This window comes from Trachymyrmex cornetzi, unplaced genomic scaffold (assembly GCF_001594075.2).
Source record: "Trachymyrmex cornetzi isolate Tcor2-1 unplaced genomic scaffold, Tcor1.1 scaffold16, whole genome shotgun sequence".
NCBI lineage: Eukaryota > Metazoa > Arthropoda > Insecta > Hymenoptera > Formicidae > Trachymyrmex > Trachymyrmex cornetzi.
In genome coordinates this window covers 1,367,219-1,385,776 of record NW_017296201.1, presented here as the reverse complement: position 1 = coordinate 1,385,776, position 18,558 = coordinate 1,367,219, and the positions used below count along the sequence as shown (strand labels likewise).

The 18,558-nt window shown below is 32.4% G+C and overlaps 3 protein-coding genes across 5 annotated transcripts in view; 2 read left to right on the top strand and 1 right to left on the bottom strand.

The window, feature by feature from the left end:
* Positions 1–1,357: 1,357 nt before the first annotated feature.
* Hecw (Hecw ubiquitin protein ligase) lies at positions 1,358–8,229 on the bottom strand. 2 transcript variants are annotated; one of them, XM_018504165.1, is made up of 10 exons: positions 7,962–8,229; positions 7,373–7,716; positions 6,261–7,234; positions 4,810–5,097; positions 4,531–4,729; positions 3,912–4,438; positions 3,490–3,827; positions 3,169–3,369; positions 1,696–2,655; positions 1,358–1,573 (listed from the first exon to the last, which is right to left on the bottom strand). In XM_018504165.1, the coding sequence occupies exons 2-10, from the start codon at positions 7,671–7,673 to the stop codon at positions 1,462–1,464; spliced, it is 3,900 nt and encodes a 1,299-aa protein (XP_018359667.1). In that variant the 5' UTR covers positions 7,674–7,716; positions 7,962–8,229; the 3' UTR covers positions 1,358–1,461. The 2 variants fall into 2 exon arrangements, with proteins under 2 accessions (XP_018359667.1, XP_018359668.1); XM_018504166.1 differs by lacking the exons at positions 6,261–7,234; positions 7,373–7,716; positions 7,962–8,229 and adding an exon at positions 5,197–5,251.
* Positions 8,230–8,711: 482 nt separating this feature from the next.
* LOC108758552 (protein SPT2 homolog) lies at positions 8,712–15,006 on the top strand. Its single transcript, XM_018503554.1, has 7 exons — positions 8,712–9,233; positions 9,883–10,032; positions 11,568–11,697; positions 12,996–13,150; positions 13,574–14,513; positions 14,604–14,816; positions 14,921–15,006. Exons 1-7 carry the CDS (start codon positions 9,180–9,182, stop codon positions 15,004–15,006), a joined length of 1,728 nt encoding a protein of 575 aa, XP_018359056.1. The 5' UTR covers positions 8,712–9,179.
* Positions 15,007–16,736: 1,730 nt separating this feature from the next.
* Positions 16,737–18,558, top strand: part of LOC108758754 (transcriptional regulator ATRX homolog) — a 21,537-nt gene continuing 19,715 nt past the window's right edge. Inside the window, exons 1-2 of one of the 2 annotated variants that reach the window (XM_018503838.1) lie at positions 16,737–16,937; positions 17,848–17,902. In XM_018503838.1, coding sequence (XP_018359340.1) covers positions 16,926–16,937; positions 17,848–17,902 — 67 coding nt within the window. In that variant the 5' untranslated portion in view covers positions 16,737–16,925. The remainder of the gene's footprint in view (positions 16,938–17,847; positions 17,903–18,558) is intronic. The other variant, XM_018503839.1, reaches the window with a different exon arrangement.

Here is an 18,558-nt window from a genome sequence, read left to right as displayed (position 1 = left end):
TCGCTGACATTTTGCTATTCTAGAACTGTCTAAAAAATGTTGCAAATATATTTCGCAACTATTATGAAATGTTTCACACACTTTTCAGTTGAAATATTTCTGAGATATTTCTGAAAAATTTTGGTGCTGTATGGGAACGTACTAATTACTTAATAAAAAGATATCGTCATAAGTCTATATTTCTCGTGTACGAATTATTTCTTAATGTTTTTTATATTTTATGTGCAAAGTTTTTAAAAACATCTACATCATGTCATACATTATATCGTGATAACTAAACAATAAAAAGTAGATGTAAGATAAATGTGCTTATTTAGCGAACTTTTTCAAATCGCTACTTACATCAGAATTGAAATATTTATTTTTCTGCATTAACAATCTTGCTCTATAAACTCTTTTAATATAACTAACAAGATTCTTCGGAATGTTAAGATACATTAAAAGGCAGCTGCATGTGAAATTCCAATTCATAGACTAGAAACACTGGTGACGGTCATCATTAAATGTTTTAATAGTGCTACACTCAGACCTCAATATATCCCGAAATAAAGATACTCTGAATTATATATATAAAACTGCAGATGCATAATACAAAATTTAATTAGCGGAGCTATAGGTAATTACGATGCAATATTATCTTTTGAATTCTATGTTGGATCTGATCACTTGAAAGTGGTAATAATTAATGATGAAATAATAATTAATATTAAAATTAGTGACGATGATAGGAAGAAAAGTAATAATAGCACTAACAGTCATAGTAGGTTTATCAATAATAGGTATATAGTATTAATAAGAGTAAAAGAGCAATAGCGACAGTAAAACAGCAATATTAATGGTAACAATTTATCTAAATTTATCTAAATTAATTTCTTTAATTATTTTTTAGAAGCCCACGCTGAAAAGAAGTAATAATCTTTACAATACATTATTCTTGTTAAAATTGCTATAGCTTTAGAATAGATCTTTATAAATTTAACAAATTTTTTTAATTTAAAAACGGGATAGAAAATACAAGAATCAAAGATAATTTGGAAAAATAAAAGATTAGCTCCGCTAACTTGAGAAAAACTGAAAAAGAAACGTTTTGAGATTTATGAGATCCTAGTATGTACGTAACGATTGCGCGCGCATTAACAAGCGTGAACTTTTATAGTCACCAAACGACATAGATTCGTGAAAGTTTGAAGAGAGAATTCAATTATGCTATTTCACATAATAGATTAAACATATCGTTTGATCAAAAATTCTGAAAGATTGTGAAGCTGCAGATTGTTCAGTTATTTATATCGCATATCCGATTTTAATAAATTGAATTAATAATAATCCACATAATTCATAAACTATTATAGGCCTATACAAATTTTTGTCCTATTCTCTTTAGCAGAAAATGCAATCTGAATAGTTATAATCCTGTCAATTGTACAAATTCTTTATAATTACAAATTCAATTCATTCGCTTTATTCTATACCAAATGTATTTGTCTCTTCTACAGCCAACAGCAGCTTTTCGTATAAAATCTCGGGCGTAGGATAAGGCGGAAGATCCAAGCGATTAAAACACGTGTGAGCTCTGAAACGACAATGATAATAAAGTAAAGGTATTACGAATTTATAAAGGGAAAAAAAAAAAGGAAAATATAGGATACATTAATGCAGTTATTATTAACACATTTAAAAAAAGAACAAGATTACCTTGGCAAACTATTTGGTCTCCCCCATTTTTCTATGCAGAATTTCCTTGGTCCTGTAGATCCACGCAAAGCCGCAAATCCCTCGTATGGAATACTTGAGGTGCCAGTAACGAATTGCAGTAATCTTAGACGTTGTTCGTTAGTAAATCTACTTATGCTGCTCCAGAACCATTCTACTACCGGATGCGCATCGTGATAACCGCTCCTGTATTCGGTGTGCGTTCGCCAATCGTTTAAATCAATTTCAGCTGCACCCGCGATAACCAGCTCTAATTCGCGGGCATCGAAAACGGACACTAAACGCGGATCCACCACTTCATAAAAGCCGCGAACCAATGATTCCGTTTGTTCCGCGACGCCACGCTCAAGACGCCAACGTACTACCCTCTCGAGATACTCCTTTTTATTTTTTTCAGTAACCGCAATATTTCTCCCACCTGGCTTCAACTCGCGTTCAGCGACTCGTCCCAAGAGTTCTTCTGTTACTGAAAAGGTTAATTCTAACGGTTCGATACTTATGTCCTTTTCTTTGATCCACATTAAACTCTGATGAAACTCCTGATCTAAACTCTCCAAGTCGCTCAAACTCGCCGGTATCCTTAAAAGCGCCTTATAAAATGGTCTCGTGAAAAACGCATCGAGTAGATATTGGTGAACTAATGCTAAGCCCAGAACTCTACCCGAAAATCTGAACCAATCGTGATAATTATCTACGAAAGCTGACATTGGCGAAATTTGTACCGTGTAAGTGTCATTAGCTGAATATTCGAACAATCCGTAATAAGGATTGAATAGTTCGCGTGATAAATGAAAGAAAAATTCTCGGGACGGCCCACCATAATCCAATCCTTCTTCATGATCAAAGATGACCACTAGTTTACCTTTCTGTAGATCTTTCTTTGACGCAGCCATTATACGCGTAAAGGCATCTTCGAGTAAATGTTCTCTCCTGATGTGTAATCTGCGTGTACAGATAAAAAATTTTTCCATAAATTTCTTGAAATATTTATGATTGTATATCGTACTTAACACGCAGATACACCTCAGGCCAAAAGTTTGGAAATATTTGCGATTTTTTTTCGTTTTACACAATAAAAAATTTGATATCTTTGCGAAAAATTAGCGTATCAATTTTTTTCAAAAAGCATTTTAAAACTTAAAAAGCCTACTTTAAAATACTTCCATATTAAATTTTGTTCGATTATGTTTCATCAAATTGCAGCGCTTTAAAGTAAGACAAAAATGTTACAAATATCGATTTTCAATTTTACGTAATTTCGAAACAAAATGCAGAAAAAAATTCAAACGTAAATTTAAGGCCCTATTTTTGTACTTTAAAATGCGAAAATTAAATGCGATGTTCGAAAATTTACGACTTTTATTCACCGAAATATTTAACTTTTCATAAAATGCGAAAAGATCACAAGTGTTTCCAAACTTTTGGCCGGGGATATGCATATGTGCTGAGACGTACTTTAATTTGCTCGGCCCTTGTCCATAACCTTTGCTTTCTAGTTTTCGATAAAAAGTTCGAAGTTTAGCTTCAAAATCTCTTCTGTACAGTGCGGGAGCTCTGGCAGAAGCCCTTGTCAATCCAGGTGATGCATGCGGGCTACCAAGCGGAGATCTACCCATACTACCAGGTACATAAGACATTATTTCTTGCTCGAATAGACTGAAAATAATACGATATTATTATTAATATTACTATTATTATATTATTGTATATAAATTATATACATATGTATATGTAATAACAGTAAAAGATATATATATAGGAGCATTTGTTTCCTACCTTAGTAATAGTGCTAAAGGAACATCATGACTCCATCTTTGTAACGCTACAGTTCCTTCGACTCTTATAGTATTAACTTTCTCTCGAAGCGCGATATTTTGTCCTAGCGCAGAATGTCTTTCTTTTAGGATATCCATTATATTAGGCTGACGTAGAAAAGCAACTACTTTGTCATTGTAGGCTACAGGTATTTCAGGAGTAGCAGTTACAGACGATTGTTGCGGTCTGGGCGGCGGAAGAGGAGCTTCATCTAGCAATGTTCGTATATGAGCAGCTTCTGTAGGTAATCGTGGATCGATAAAAGACGTAGCTTTTCTAGCGTGACATATGAAAAATCTCTGAAATCATAATATTTATGATCAATATTATACGATTATATCAGATTGCACAGAGCTTTTCTTTCCTGAAAATTAAAAACTTACTTTGCCTGTTCTATCGAGCTTTGATTCATACCCTCTTGGGAGTTCTTTGTTCGGATCAGCAAAAACATTAATTAAGGCAACTAAATCTCTATTATGCTCATATCTTGGAAAAACTACAGGATCTCTTCTAACTCTATTGATCATGTGTTTTAAACTTGGATTACGGTTGTACACCTCCATGGCATCGGCGTTGGTGTGCAATACGGTAAAGAAGTCAGGCCGTGTTAGAAATAATACCGGTGGTATTGTGCTGATATCAAATAGTTCTGATTCGCTTCTGTCAGTACGATCATTCTGTCGCTCGTTATTATCAAAAAGATTGCCGTTTGAACCGTTAGCTTCGCGATCTATGTTATCAGGACGCGAAATAGTACGTCGTACACTTTGGTAACGCCTGTCTAATTGTTGTCTTCGTAAATCGGAACCAGTATTACGTGTCGTCAAGTTCGGCCTTTGCCATGTTGTAGTTCGATTGATGTGATCTATGTAAAATACTCGACCATGACTATCTATTCTCGCTTCCCATGCTGAAATATACATAACGATTGATCAATTAATACCGAGAGAAATGCATAGAAATAGAAATATAAGCATGTATAATAGTATAACATTTACTTACATGGAGGTAAAGGTTCTTCTGAGGATAAAGATACGTTTGACGTTTGGCATACAGGCAATGGACATAAAGGTTTGGGTCGATGTGTGGGTGTGGGCGGACACTCCAGCTGACTAGCCAGTGTCAATTCTGGCCTTTCTCGTTGTCTGTGTGATCTCGGTGAACTTAATAGAGCGATACTTTTTGTAACTGCTGTTCTTAACTGAAACATTAAATAATCCGTATATAGTTTAGATGCAACAACATCATACACATAATAATAAAGTTATTAATAATTTCAACCTTAAGATTTGATGCTTCATCAACATCTACAATCTCGAATCCAAAACAATCCTCAGGATGTAATGGCGCTGGATGCCTTTGATGTCGTTTAGGCAACTCTGGTGCCCCGCTTGGTAAAGCATTGCTTCTATGTAATGGTCGATGTGCTGTTCTTGGTGGAAGTGGTGGTGGCATTGGATAGAGAGTTTCGTATAACGATTCGGGAGACAAATGACCACCTGTGCTACGCCAAAGCTGATAATATTCTGCTCCTTCCTTTGTTACAACTCCGTTGGGTCTACACTGTCTCTAAAATAAAATACCTTTGTTTTTATAATAACATTTTTAATTATGGAAAGAGTGAATATTAAGAATAAGGAGAGATGAGGGAGAAAAAGCTTTAAGTACAAGATAGATGCATAGATGTAGGTCCATGCGATAAAGAGAGGCAAAGAGGAGAATACAAGACTGGACTGAAAACTAAAGACTATGAGAATAAGGCTGTAATTTATATGTAAGTAGTGCAAATTAATAGTAGGATAAGATAAGTTAAGATAGGTTAATGCAATTTTATATTTTGTGAGCTAGATAAAGGAAAAGAAAAGAAATAAGCGGATAGTAAGATAAGATAGTAAAGTGGGAAAATAGTTTAAATAGTAAAATAATAAATTAGGAACGCGTGTAAAGTATGGATGGATGAGTGAAGCTAAGAGAAAATTGTAAACCAAGTCCTTTTCTTGGCTAGATTGAATGTATGTTGAAGAATAATATATTCTATTCATTTATATAATAACGTTTCTATTTATTAGAAAGAGAAAGATCAAAGGAAAGGAATGCAAAAGATAAAAAAAGCAAAAAAATTCATCCTGAAGATACAAGGATGTCAAAGTCCAGGAAAGTAAACCGCTCAAGAAAACTTTGAAGCTCAAGAGAAATATTTATGATTCACAAATGACTATTCCACTTCAATAGTGTTAATAATTATTTTCACTTGTTAGTGCGATATCCTTTGAAACGACTGTTACAAATCCAGGAAAGTAAACCACTCAAGAGAATTTTGAAACTTAAGAGAAATATTTAAGAGTCACAAATGACTGTTCCACTTCAATGGTATGTTAGTAATTATCTGGAGACACAGTAGTGTCTCGGCGTTAAGCATAGCGTGAGACATTGTTTTCACTTATCAGCACGATATCTTTTGAGACGTTACAAAGAAAACAAATGTCTAAGAATTTTAAGCATGACCACATGTGTAAATACATTAAATACAATAAAAAAAAAGCCAAGAACATCTATTTGTTTACGTTTATAAGAAAATGTTCCTGAGTCATAATAACTAATACAAGAAACTTAACATTGTTGTAAAATCTTAATGAAAACTTTATCAAAAAAATTTTCTGAAAAATCTTAATTAAAGCTTGATCATCGATAATAATAGCTTGCGAAAAAATCAAGATATGCAATTTATTTACCTTTTTGATATCATTGTTACTTATACTCGCATGTTGCAACTCTATATCTGAATTGCTTTCCTCGCTGCTATTCGACGAACGAGGTTCTGAATCTAAGCAACGAATTCTTTCCAATTGATTTTGTCTAGTAAGTGACGAGTCCAAAAGTGCTACTGCATTCTCCTCAACCTCAGATTGTTGAACACTGGCAGTTTTAGGCATTTTCTCTAAGATTGGCAGTTTAAACGGTTTACCTATACTCACAGAATCATGACCTGAAGAAGCATGTCCCATGTCTTGTGATGTTGACATTTCTTTACAAACATGTTTAGATGAACTGGGTAATTCATTTCTGTCATTTTCAAGCAAATTCTTATTATTATTGTCTAATATATTTAAAGATATTTTTGTATCATTAGTCGCATCACTATAATTAGCTGAAGTTGCACTTTGCGAATTTAACGATTCTTTGGATATATCTAAAGACAGAGACGTTAATCCATCCGTCGGTAAGTTACTTTCATTACTTTCATGATCTACCTTGCAATCTTTATCGTCATTGCTAGACGTTTTTAATAATATATTCACAAGACTGATATGACTCGTATCAGAATCATCATCTTTTAAAGATTGTTTGCAAGTGTGCAAGGGTATTGTCTCTTGGATCGATTTGTGCTTAGTATCTGATGAAACATCTGTATTATTATTACACAGATTCCCTGCACTTGATTCGTTACTGCATTCTTCTACGTCAATATTACAACTCTTCTCAAATCCATAAGCTTTCCCATCTGGGATATTGTTAGAACAGGTTGCCAATTCTGAAGCATCACAATGAATTTCAGAAATGTTCTCTGTTAACAAGCCTTTCTTTTTGGATAAATTTTTATGAGCAACAAAAATTGATTTTTTACTCAAGTTTTGTACCGCATTGTTGCATGTAGTACCTATATCATCATTTTCTTCAGTTTGTTTAACCAGTACCGAAAATCTATCTAAAATTTTGGAGAAAATACATCTTTATTATCATCCTTTGAATCTAAAGATTAAATAAGAGAACTTTGCAAAAATTCTTTGTATGATAAAAATGTGAATAGTTAAAATATTAGTCACAAATTTGGTATTGATATTACCTGTTGTCTTAGATTGGGGATATAAATTCTCTGCTTCAAGCACGTTAATTGTTGTTACAAAGTTATCACTTGTCGTCGATACTGCATCTTCAGTCGAGTTCAAGAACTTGGTTCTGACGTCCGACGTGGATACCTTGTCACCATTAGCTTTGGCCAGATGAGTATCTATATGTTTCGCAGATACAATCGAGTCTTTATTCTCAGAATTTAAGGTCATTAATGAGACAGGTTGTTCATTAGATTTCTCAGTGTCTTCCTCTTCTTTGAAAACACTGCCCATGGCATCTGTTTCAGATGGCATCTTCTCTTCAAAACATATTCGCAATTGAAAGCCCCATGAAATCCTGCAATAGAGGAAACAGTTTAAACTTAAAGAACTTTGACTGTGCAAGTCTGTGAAAACTACGAGCGTGTAAATACACTTCGTACAGATCTTAATTTTTACAGTGTAAAATTCCAAAAGTACAAGAGAATGACCGTAATTAAATGATAAAATACAGAATGGAAAGAACAAGTTAAAGTTGCATCGAAACGAATCGACGACGTTACTTAATTACAGGAAATTTCAGGTGGAAAAGGGAGGCGGTACCTGACGCGAGCGGAAATATCGTCGACGTTTAATTTATCATGGAAATGAAGTGCTTCTTCTCAACGCATTCTGCTCCGTGCATATGCGAGACGACGGATACGCGAACGAGGCGCTACGCGAAAGCCGCTCCTTTACCACGATACCACATGCTTGACACGTAACGTAGTAAGATACACTACGGGCAGCCGTCCCTCTTTCCTTTCCACGTAGTATCCGTCACTTTATTTATGCGTGACTTTATTCTCATCAATTACTCAGTACACGCGTGAACGAGTATATTTGACAGCGCGGACGTAGCAGACTAAAAGCAGGCTAGTGATTTTGTTTTCCCTCATCTAGTAATATCCAGTGTTGCCAAATGGCCTACGACCTATAGCGTTTTCGGCCCGATCGGGTTTGCACCAACCTGGGTTGGATTAATCTTTCCTATTGGTTGATGTCACACGCTCTACCAATAGGAGAGCGCAAAACGCCATTAATCCAACCCAGGTTGGTGCAAACCCGGTCGGGCCGAAAACGCTACTAGTTTACATCGTGCAGCAGCCGATGATACGAAATTACGAAGCAAAATTCAATCTTTTAATTGGTTGCAGAGCATCGTACGACGCACGTCGGATCCAATGTGAACCAGCAATAATCGCACCCTGAACGAATAATCGAATCTCGATACATCGAAAGAAAAAACTATCGATCATTTTGATTAATCAGCGAATACTCCATCGTCTCCATCTCCAGCCACAAAATGGAGGATTTGTAGTTATCTTCGTTAAACATGAGAAACTATGAGAGACTCCCTTATTTAATCTGATCTATTATTGTTTATAATCGGCGTTGGTGCGTTTTGATGCGCGTAGTTAAGTACAGTTAAAGCGTGTATTGACAACGTGATTGTATATTTTTATAGAGAGTTTTATAGCGTTTATCCGCATCATGATTCGGTAGCTTCGTGGAGATCGAGTACTTTTGAAATATTTATCAACAATATGTTCAAGCGGAGAGCTTTTAATATCGCTGTTTATATCTCGTTAAAAGCTCTTTCTCTTTTTATTTAAATATTTAAAACGTTTAAAACTTCACTCACGTGCCTATTGACAATTAATCTGTCGATAATTAAACCTAAACTTGATCCCAGAAGAATATCCATTAATTTAAACGCATGACAATTTTTTAAATCGCAAGTTGATTATTTTTTTGGTTTACGATATCGTCGCTAATAAAATGGATTTTGGCACTCTGATCTCTGTCGCGCAAAAGAATGAAGGAAAGAAGCAGGTTAGTCCATATTGTTGACATCTATGAAAACTTTCCAGCAAGAGACACGTTTTGCATCAATGGCTTTGCTTTTTGGCTCCTGAGCTCAAATTGGACAGGTCTGATGTAAGTAAACATCATGGTTGTAAGTACAATAAATAAGTATATATAGGGAGAGAGCTTTCCAGCAGAGGCACAAATTGATACAAGAGTCATCCTGTCCTTGTTCGATAATTAATAAGAAACGAAGATAGAATGACTCTTGTGTCGATTTGTACCTCTGCTAGAAAGCTCTCTCCCTATATATACTTATTTATTGTACTTACAACCATGATGTTTACTTACATCAGGCCTTTTCAATTTGAGCTCTGGAGCCAAAACGCAGTCACTGACGCAAAAAAATTCAAGGTAAGATTTCGTAGACTGTAAAATATTGATATACATCTAAGTGACGCTTATCAACACTTTCTAGTTCCTAAAATTATACATTGAATTTTTTACATCGATGGCTCTGCATTTTGGCTCTGGAGCTCAAATTGGACAGGCCTGACTTATATCATGTTTACAATTGACAAATGTAAAGTGTTGATGTTGCCAAGTAATGATCGGTTTAAGTTAGATGCTTTTTGCTCAGTGGACTATCCTTCTAGAAGTATTATTTATTTTTTAGCCGACTGTTCCATGCTACCAAACAAAATTTACACCACTGAAGAAACAGTCTAAACAATCTAAAACTCTTTCCGATAATATCAAAAAATTTTTAGCTCGAAAAGAAGAGGAAGAGAGACAAAAAGCCTTGAAGGAAAAAAGAAAAAAGGAAGTGAGTTAAAATGCATAATAAAAGATTGCTGTATTAGTGTCTAAATAATTTATTTATATTTTGTGCTTTCTTTATATGATTTTTGAGTATGTATACAATGGTTAGATGGATATTTTAAGCTCTTAACAGTATCAAGTTTTTATTTTTTAAATATCTTTTGCTTTAACATTTTTTTGTTTTGTGTTCTTTATAATTTGTGTTCTTTAGAAAAGCTTTTTGTATTTGGTTGTTCATATTAAAAAATTTTTTGTAAGACTTCTTGGAATATATATTTTTTGTTGTTTCTTAAGTAACTTTTTAAAATCATGTTATAGACATTACAATATAGAATCATATTATTACTCTTGATATTTATTGCACTTTCCACTTACAGAAATCACTCCATTTATGTCCATTTTCATCGATGTAGAGTAATTTTAATTTTAGTTTAATTTACTCTATCTTTTTCTAATTTTTAGAACTAGAAAAGAATAAAAAGTAAGTTACTAGCATTAGAAATATAAAGGTTTTCATTATGAATTTTCTTATATACTGGGAAACATGGATTTACAATAAAATAATTGAGTAAAATCTCTCGGAACCGTTCCGGATATGTTTCACACTAAATCCCGAATAAACTCCAGATAGTTGCTTTTTATTTTCATCAAAACTCAGATAATTTTTATTTATGATGTCATGACTCAGTTAGGTGCACATTCTTTTTCATTCTGAAAAGTGAAATTTAATTGGAGGTATAAAGGTTGTGTTCCAAAATTGATTTCCACAAGGGGCCTCTTTTTTAAACTAGACAAGTACTCTTCTAATATCTCACAGATCATATGTAAGAAGTTTTAAAAAAAGGCTCTTCTTGAAAAAAAAGTTATTAAAAATTTTGATTTTAAAGAGAGGAGGTTTCCATCTGTCTCCAAAATTTATTTGTTAGTAACTTGATTTCTAAGAGAGGCTTTTTTTTAAATTGTTTAGATTTAAATTAAATTATATTAAAGGGCAACAAATTAAACATAGACAGTGCAATAGCCTTACCTTGGACAAATGGTATAGTAGAATGCGTTAATTGGTTCCTAAAACCTTCATTACGGAAGTTAGCATTAGCTACTCCAGCTTTCTAAATAATAATCGTTACGTTGTTCACAACATTCCAGGTTTTAATGTAACTGTTCAATGCTACATTATCTCCAGATAAATTAAAGTCTTGAATTTGCATGATACATCTGTATGAATAATTAAATCTATAAAAACATTTATGTTATTAAGTAACTATACACATTAGGGGAGGTCTCCAATGATCTTAACATATGTTGTGAAGGTCATAACCCTAAGTAATCTCCAACAGGTTTTAGCCAGCGTTCGTCCTTTGTTAAAAAGTTATTAACAAAAAAAGATTTAGGAAATAACCTTTCATTTTTCTATAATATTCTATATAATATTAGATTCTATCCTACTATCTTTCTTGCTTAGAGGCTTTCCATGATCTTTCCTAAAAAAATTTCCAAGTATTTGCCAAATTATATTTTTTTTTTTTTTTTTTTTTCCAGAATCTTTTAGCTTTACGAGATCAGAAGACTCAGAATCGGATAAACAAACACTTAAAAGTTTGTAAAGCAGCGAATAAGTCGGTGATTGAGGATGCTATTGACAGTGAAAATACAGCTATTACTATTGCAGGTAGTATAATATTTTACATACTTGAATAATCTTTCTTTTTTTACAGATGTAATAGGTTTGATGAGAGTTTGTTTTATATTTTTATCTAAAATTACCTATCATCGTAAGAAGAGACAAGTTTGAAATAAAATGTAAAAATAAAGTTCCAAACACACGAGAATACCAAGAGATTTTTTTTATTTAATTACAATTATTTTTTATTTTTTGCAACGTATAGCATTTTTTAATTCATTTGAGAAATTATAATATAGTGCTGTTAAATTTCTAAATAACAGTGCAGTATTGTTAAATATCAAAACAACAAAATAAATAGAATTGTATCATATATGTAATTTGCAAAGTAATAAAACTGTAAAAGTATAGTGAATTATAAGGCATAAACCAATGAGTTATAATAAAAAATAGTTTATTTACACAAAAGTAGTCTTGATATTAACTTGATTAATAAAAAAATTTATCCATAATGGGCAACGTTTTTGCCCACAGGATATACAAGCAATACAATATATTATTTATCCATCATCCCAAATCGAGGCAGAACAATTTCACAGTGGGTTTGCACAGCGATGGATGCTTTAAGGTCAGCCTTATTCCGAAATAATCCAGATAACTCATAAGTATATGAAGTCTGCTATAATTATCTCAATCTTTATAATATTTATGAATTTTTTTCGAAGTAATGTAGAGAGAAATTCGTGATTTAATTTATATCTATCAAACTAATGCAAGACATATATGCATGTTGCTGTATTACTTTGATTTTTCTTTCGTAAATAAAATTATTTTTATTGTGCATTTAATATGCATAATGTCTTACAATTTTTTTCAGTATTCCAATCAATTGTTTATTTTATTTTTTTTATTTCATGTTAAATGTTATTTAAATGTTAAACGATGTTAAATGTAATATGCATATATGACATTAAATGTGACAATAATTGTTGAAGAAGAAGTAGAAATGTCATTGACGTTTAGCTTAGATTATATTGAGATGTTTTGGTTTGTTTCATGATTTTTTTCATTGCAACTATTCTTTCAACAATCTTCTTTTATTATATTTTTTATATCATCTATGTATTTATTCTTGTTTTTCTCTTTTATTTCATGATACTTTATTAGTATCAGGAATTTTCTTATCTACAAAATGAGAATGTTTGTGTTTGGTATTTGGAACTTTATTTTTATATAATTACTGAAATGATATTACTGATATGTTGCTCTAAGTATATCCTTAAAATATATTTATAACATACATTATTACAGCATAATTCTTTATATAATTCATTATATTGCTACAGGCCCATCTCAACCCGATGAAGATGATTATGGATACGAATCTCAGGCAGCTTCTGCATTGTACAATCAACTTATGAATAAATATAACAGTTTACCTCCGGAAAAACCTCTTTTTAGTGCTAGCGAAAGAACAGTGAAAGATATTGCATCCACAAAGGTATATTCTTTATGAAAAATTAAAGAAAATATTTCAAAAAAGTGTAAATTACATAATTTAATACAATTGCAATTAAAAAATGTGTAATAAAACAATAATAACTATCATAAAGTATGTTTTAAACTGGAAATTAAAAAAATTTTAAAAATAAAAAAAATTTTTTTTAAATATTATTTAAGCACTTTGATCGGATATATAGTTTTTTCCATTCATCTGTATATTACTATTATTATATTAAAAGTTCACAATTTCATTTCGAAAAAATATCTTTTATGATAATAATTCTCCCTCCCTCGCTCTCTCTCTCTCTCAAATAGAAAGAAATAAATCATTTTTTTCATATAAATAGGAAAGAACAAATATATAATGTTCTATATATACCATATCATTTTATATAATTAAATATTGTTTTATATGTTATAGGATAGAGTAAAACAAGCTCTGAAACAACAAGAACTTGAAGAAAGTAGCGGACATAGGAAAAAAAGAAAATCGAACATTTCAAATATAAAAGAAACTGAAATTGAAGAAAAAGTAGAAAAGAACAACAAAGAAATTAATAATAAAGTCAAAGAAGTTAAAGAAAACAAAGACGAAAAACTCAAAGTTAAAGAAGACAAAGACGAAAAACCCAAAGTGAAGAAAAAATTATCGCTACCACCTATAGGTTTTGCGGAACTTTTAAAACTCGCCGAGGTAAAGCAACATGAACCTGTAGTTCTAGAAGTCAAACCAAAAGTCGAAAATGAACGACCAATGACAAAACGTCAAAAAATAGAACACATACAAGAAAAAGAAAGGAAAGAGCAGCGTGAAAAAAAAGATTTAGAGGCGAATAAAAAGACAAGTACATCTAGCAAGCTTGATAAAACACAAGTGAACAGAATTCCTAAGGCTAATGAAAAATCTGTAATCTCAAATTCAACACCGAATAAAACGCCCAAATGTACAACAACCGTTCCTAAACAAATTACTGATAAATTCGATGGTAAATATAATATCGAAAAACCAAATTCAAACAAGAGCTCATTTCAGAATGAATTATTAGAGGAACGGAAAAAGTTAGAAGCTGAGAGAAGGCAATTGGAGGAAATGCGACGCGCTATCGAGGAAGAAAAGAAGAAATTAGTACATAGTAAAAATAAAATAGAAAACGTAAAATCTGAACCATTTGACAAATTAAATATGACTAAATCTAAATCGATAAATAAGCAAATATCCAAGGACATTAAATCGCGGCAATACCCACCTTCGGATTTAAAGTTACAGTCCACATTAGCTAATATTAAACCAAAACAATTTCCCCCATCTGATGTTAGGTCTACAAAATCTAACACAGTCGTCAAAAAAGTACCCAATAAAAGTAAGTTTAGTTATAAATTATGCAATAAGATCAAAGAATTTTATTTTAAAACTCAAACAATAATAATTTGAAACCTATTTAATTTTGCAGGACGTATCTGTGATGATGAGGAAGACTATTCAGATTTGATTGATTTTATAGACGATGAGCCAGAAGAAAACGAAGAAGATTATAGTAAACATATTAGCGAAATATTTGGCTATGATAAGAGTAAATATAGAAATATTGATGATGATGATGATACTGCTATGGAAAGTAATTTTGCGCAACAATTAAAGGAAGAATATATATCTTCAAAAATAGGTATTTATTTAAATAAACATTTATTTAATGAGAATTTTGTAACATACGTATAAAAATAATTTGAATAATTTGTTAATGTATAATTTAAAATTAAATATTTACAGGGTATATGGAAGATTTAGAGGACATGCGCATGGAAGCATTAGAAAAAAAGAGGAAAGCTATTTCGAAGAAGAGAACGATGAAATAGTATAAATTATTTTAGCTTTATACATATTATATGTAGCTTACATCTTTGAGGATATTAATATTTATAACTACACAATTCTTTAAGTTATAAGAATTGATATAAAAACATTAATTTACATTGATGTAAAAAGATATTTATAATATATAATATATAGTAATCAAAATATATATGTATTTCGATTACTATATATTATGTCTTATAAACAAATTTATAAAGAACCCTGTACACAATTTGTATTAAAAAAATCGTTTTCAGTCAATTTGTTTAAATTTGTTATATGTTATAATTCTTAAATTTACAAAGATAAAAACTGATTCCAATATAAAGGCATATGTAAGTGAAAATTGGTTACGCATACGCATTGAATAAAAAGCAATTTTACATACCTCTTATCACTTTACGATTATTTACCGACTATCGAGGATAAGAATAGCTTTCGTTCATCTTTATGGGTCTTCTACAATAAGCCATTAGTCACTAAAAATTGATGATTTTGATTGGTCAATTTTTAACTTCTGACTTCTGATTTATGACTAATGGCTTATTGTAGAAGGCCCATTACAATTGTTTTAAAGCGATTTAATTGCGCATGTTCAGTAGATGATATTGCACATGCGCAGTCATAGTTGAGTATAGGTTAGAAAATGATAGAGATACCACTTGAAACGTTCTTTGTCAGATCGCGAACTACCGCCAGCGCTCATTCCAAGGTCCTGCGCGCAATAGAAGGAATAAGGAATTAAGAATAAACGATTTTAACCTATCAGAAATTGGATACATCGAAATACACGGTTTCTGATAGGTTGAAATCGTTTATTCCTATAATTCCTCATTCTTTCTATTGCGCAAAGCCCACTACTCACTAGTATATTAAGCCTGCGGCACACGATGTTATTTTCCTACTGGATTGCTAGCTAAATTAGAATCTTGCCATCGTATTGGCCGCGGTGCTATCAATGCCAGTATCGCAGCCAATACAGTGGCAAGATTCTAATAGCGAATTCGATCACTAGCGCTACACTAGATCAGTGTATACTAAAAGCTACTTTGCATGAAATAACCAAAGTTAAATGTAAAAGTATATAAATATTTTAAACGATTAACTATAGACTAATGATATTGTCACATTATTTAACATAATATATGTGTATCATTTCATTGTCAAAATTGATTATATTGTATCACTGCATTGAGATAGTTTATATAAAGCAGCTTTTAATATGCACTGATCCAGTGTAGTGCAAGTGATCGAATTCACCATAATCCAGCAGGAAAACAAGCATCGTATTGTGTGCCGCAGGCTTTATTTTAGCGCCGAAAATGAAGGCCGCAGCACACACTCTTGCATAACGCATAGTGCATAAGCGAATCAACTAATCAGAATCTTTCCCTTCCTCACATTCCATGAAAAACTAGAACTGTGATTGGTTGATTCCTTTATGCACTATGCATTATGCGTTATGCAAGAGTTGTGTGCTGCGATCTTGAGCATTGATGAGCATCGAGCGTCAGCATGAGAAGACACGTAGAAGTTCATAGTTATTCCGATCAACGGACTCCCTCTCGGATCACGATTCGGCTGGATTCGGCGCACGAACGGTCTCACTTTTCTTCACGGATGGAGTTGGGTCTCCTCCTCTCTTATTTTTGTGGGTTTCTCTCTGGTGATATGTAAGTCTGTGTAGATATAAACAAGGACGTAACAATCTTTATTGAATGCGCGGTTTATCAACCTTGTTGTGAATGTGTGAGCAATTTGTACTCTGTCGAGAACGTGTGAATTGGTAACAGTCGTTTGTCTAACAACGAGAAAACCATTATGGCACAATTGTCTGCAACTACCGTAATCCTGTTGATTGTGTTTTAATTCATATGTTTTTTTTTATTTCAACTAATTACTATCAGTTCACATTGCGACTATGTCGTGGAAGGTAAAATATCGTTTAATATTGAGAAATAATGTTATTAGCTTTATCCTGGTTCTAAAATGAGTCAGTAGTAGATAATCAGAAGTTTTAACCGGTCTTAACCTTATGAGCCTACAATAAGCCATTAGTCATAAATCAGAAGTCAGAAGTTAAAAATTGACGACTGTGATTCGTCAATTTTTAGCTTCTGACTTCTGATTTATGACTAGTGGCTTATTGTGGAAGGCCCATTAGTCGTACAAATTAGTTGTTTGCAAATTTTACCGATTAAAACTTGGGATTGCTTAGGACAGAGCTGGAATTTAGTTGCAACATTTCGGCCGATTTTCAGCTTTGTTCCTGCCCCTTACTTCACCAACCTGCGCACAGCCGATATGCCTTAAATGCCGATCGGCCGAAACATGCAACTAAGTCCATGTTCGTATATTACTGCCAGTTGACTGCCAGTACTGAAAATCTATAATTCCTATTACGTATACTATATTATTGACAACTGGCAGTATACGAACACGGCCTTAATCCCAGTTCTGGCTTAGGACTACCGATTTACTATAGAATGCCGGTTACAATGACTTCAAATGTAATGCCAGTTTGTTAAGCTAGAGATATATGGAACTTTCCGGCAAATGACGCAGTAGCTATTCTCCAAAATTGATTGCCTATATCAAAAATCTATATTGCATGTAACATAAACTGTAACATTTTCAGTACTAGTAGTAAATTTAGAGCACAACCATTATGACACAGTGATCATGTCATCTTGGTTTAACATTTGCAAACAAGGATGTAATGGATCCACTGTGTTACACTGTTGTCACCTGTGTCTCTTGCTGAAAAGTACCCATAGTAATGATTGTAATGTTCAGTGTCACAATTCATATATTATTTATTCTTACTTTGCATCGCTTTTCAGAAAATAATCAAACCAACTTCGAAAGAACTTGCTTTTCGTGAGAAACATTTTCATGGTAGGTTAATCTTGCCTTATAATTTATGTATAAGCTTCGAATTTTTCACATGCATATAATTATGTACATGTACATATTATATATATATAGTATGTAACATATACATATATATATATATATATATATATATAATTATACATAAATTCCTCATAATGTGTATTTATATAGATATGAATATACATAACGATTCATATATATTTTCATACATATTGTCATACACACCCGCAAAAAAAATGGGCCACTAAGTTTTAGCACAAATTTTTAATATGTTCGAGTAACAATATCTAAGATTTCTCAGCCAGATCTTTCGTAGAATCGCTGCTTTATAATACATATATAAACATCTTTCGCGTTATTGTATAGGATTTACGATACGAATACACAATTCATGAATAATTATGTATTTATGCTAATTACATATTTCTGCGATATCCTACGATTTCGTGTAGATAAAAGTTAATAGGGCAAGTGGTATTGATCCTTCTTCCTAGTACGGAAGGAGTATTACATGATATTGAGTCATCCAACGCGAAAGGTGTGACTCATTCGTAAGCTATATTTCTTTCGTCGTGCATTGACCTGACACTGCCTCACAAGTAGATTCTGAGATCTTTAAAAAATGGTGGCGGACACTTGCAATAGCCTAGGTTAAATTA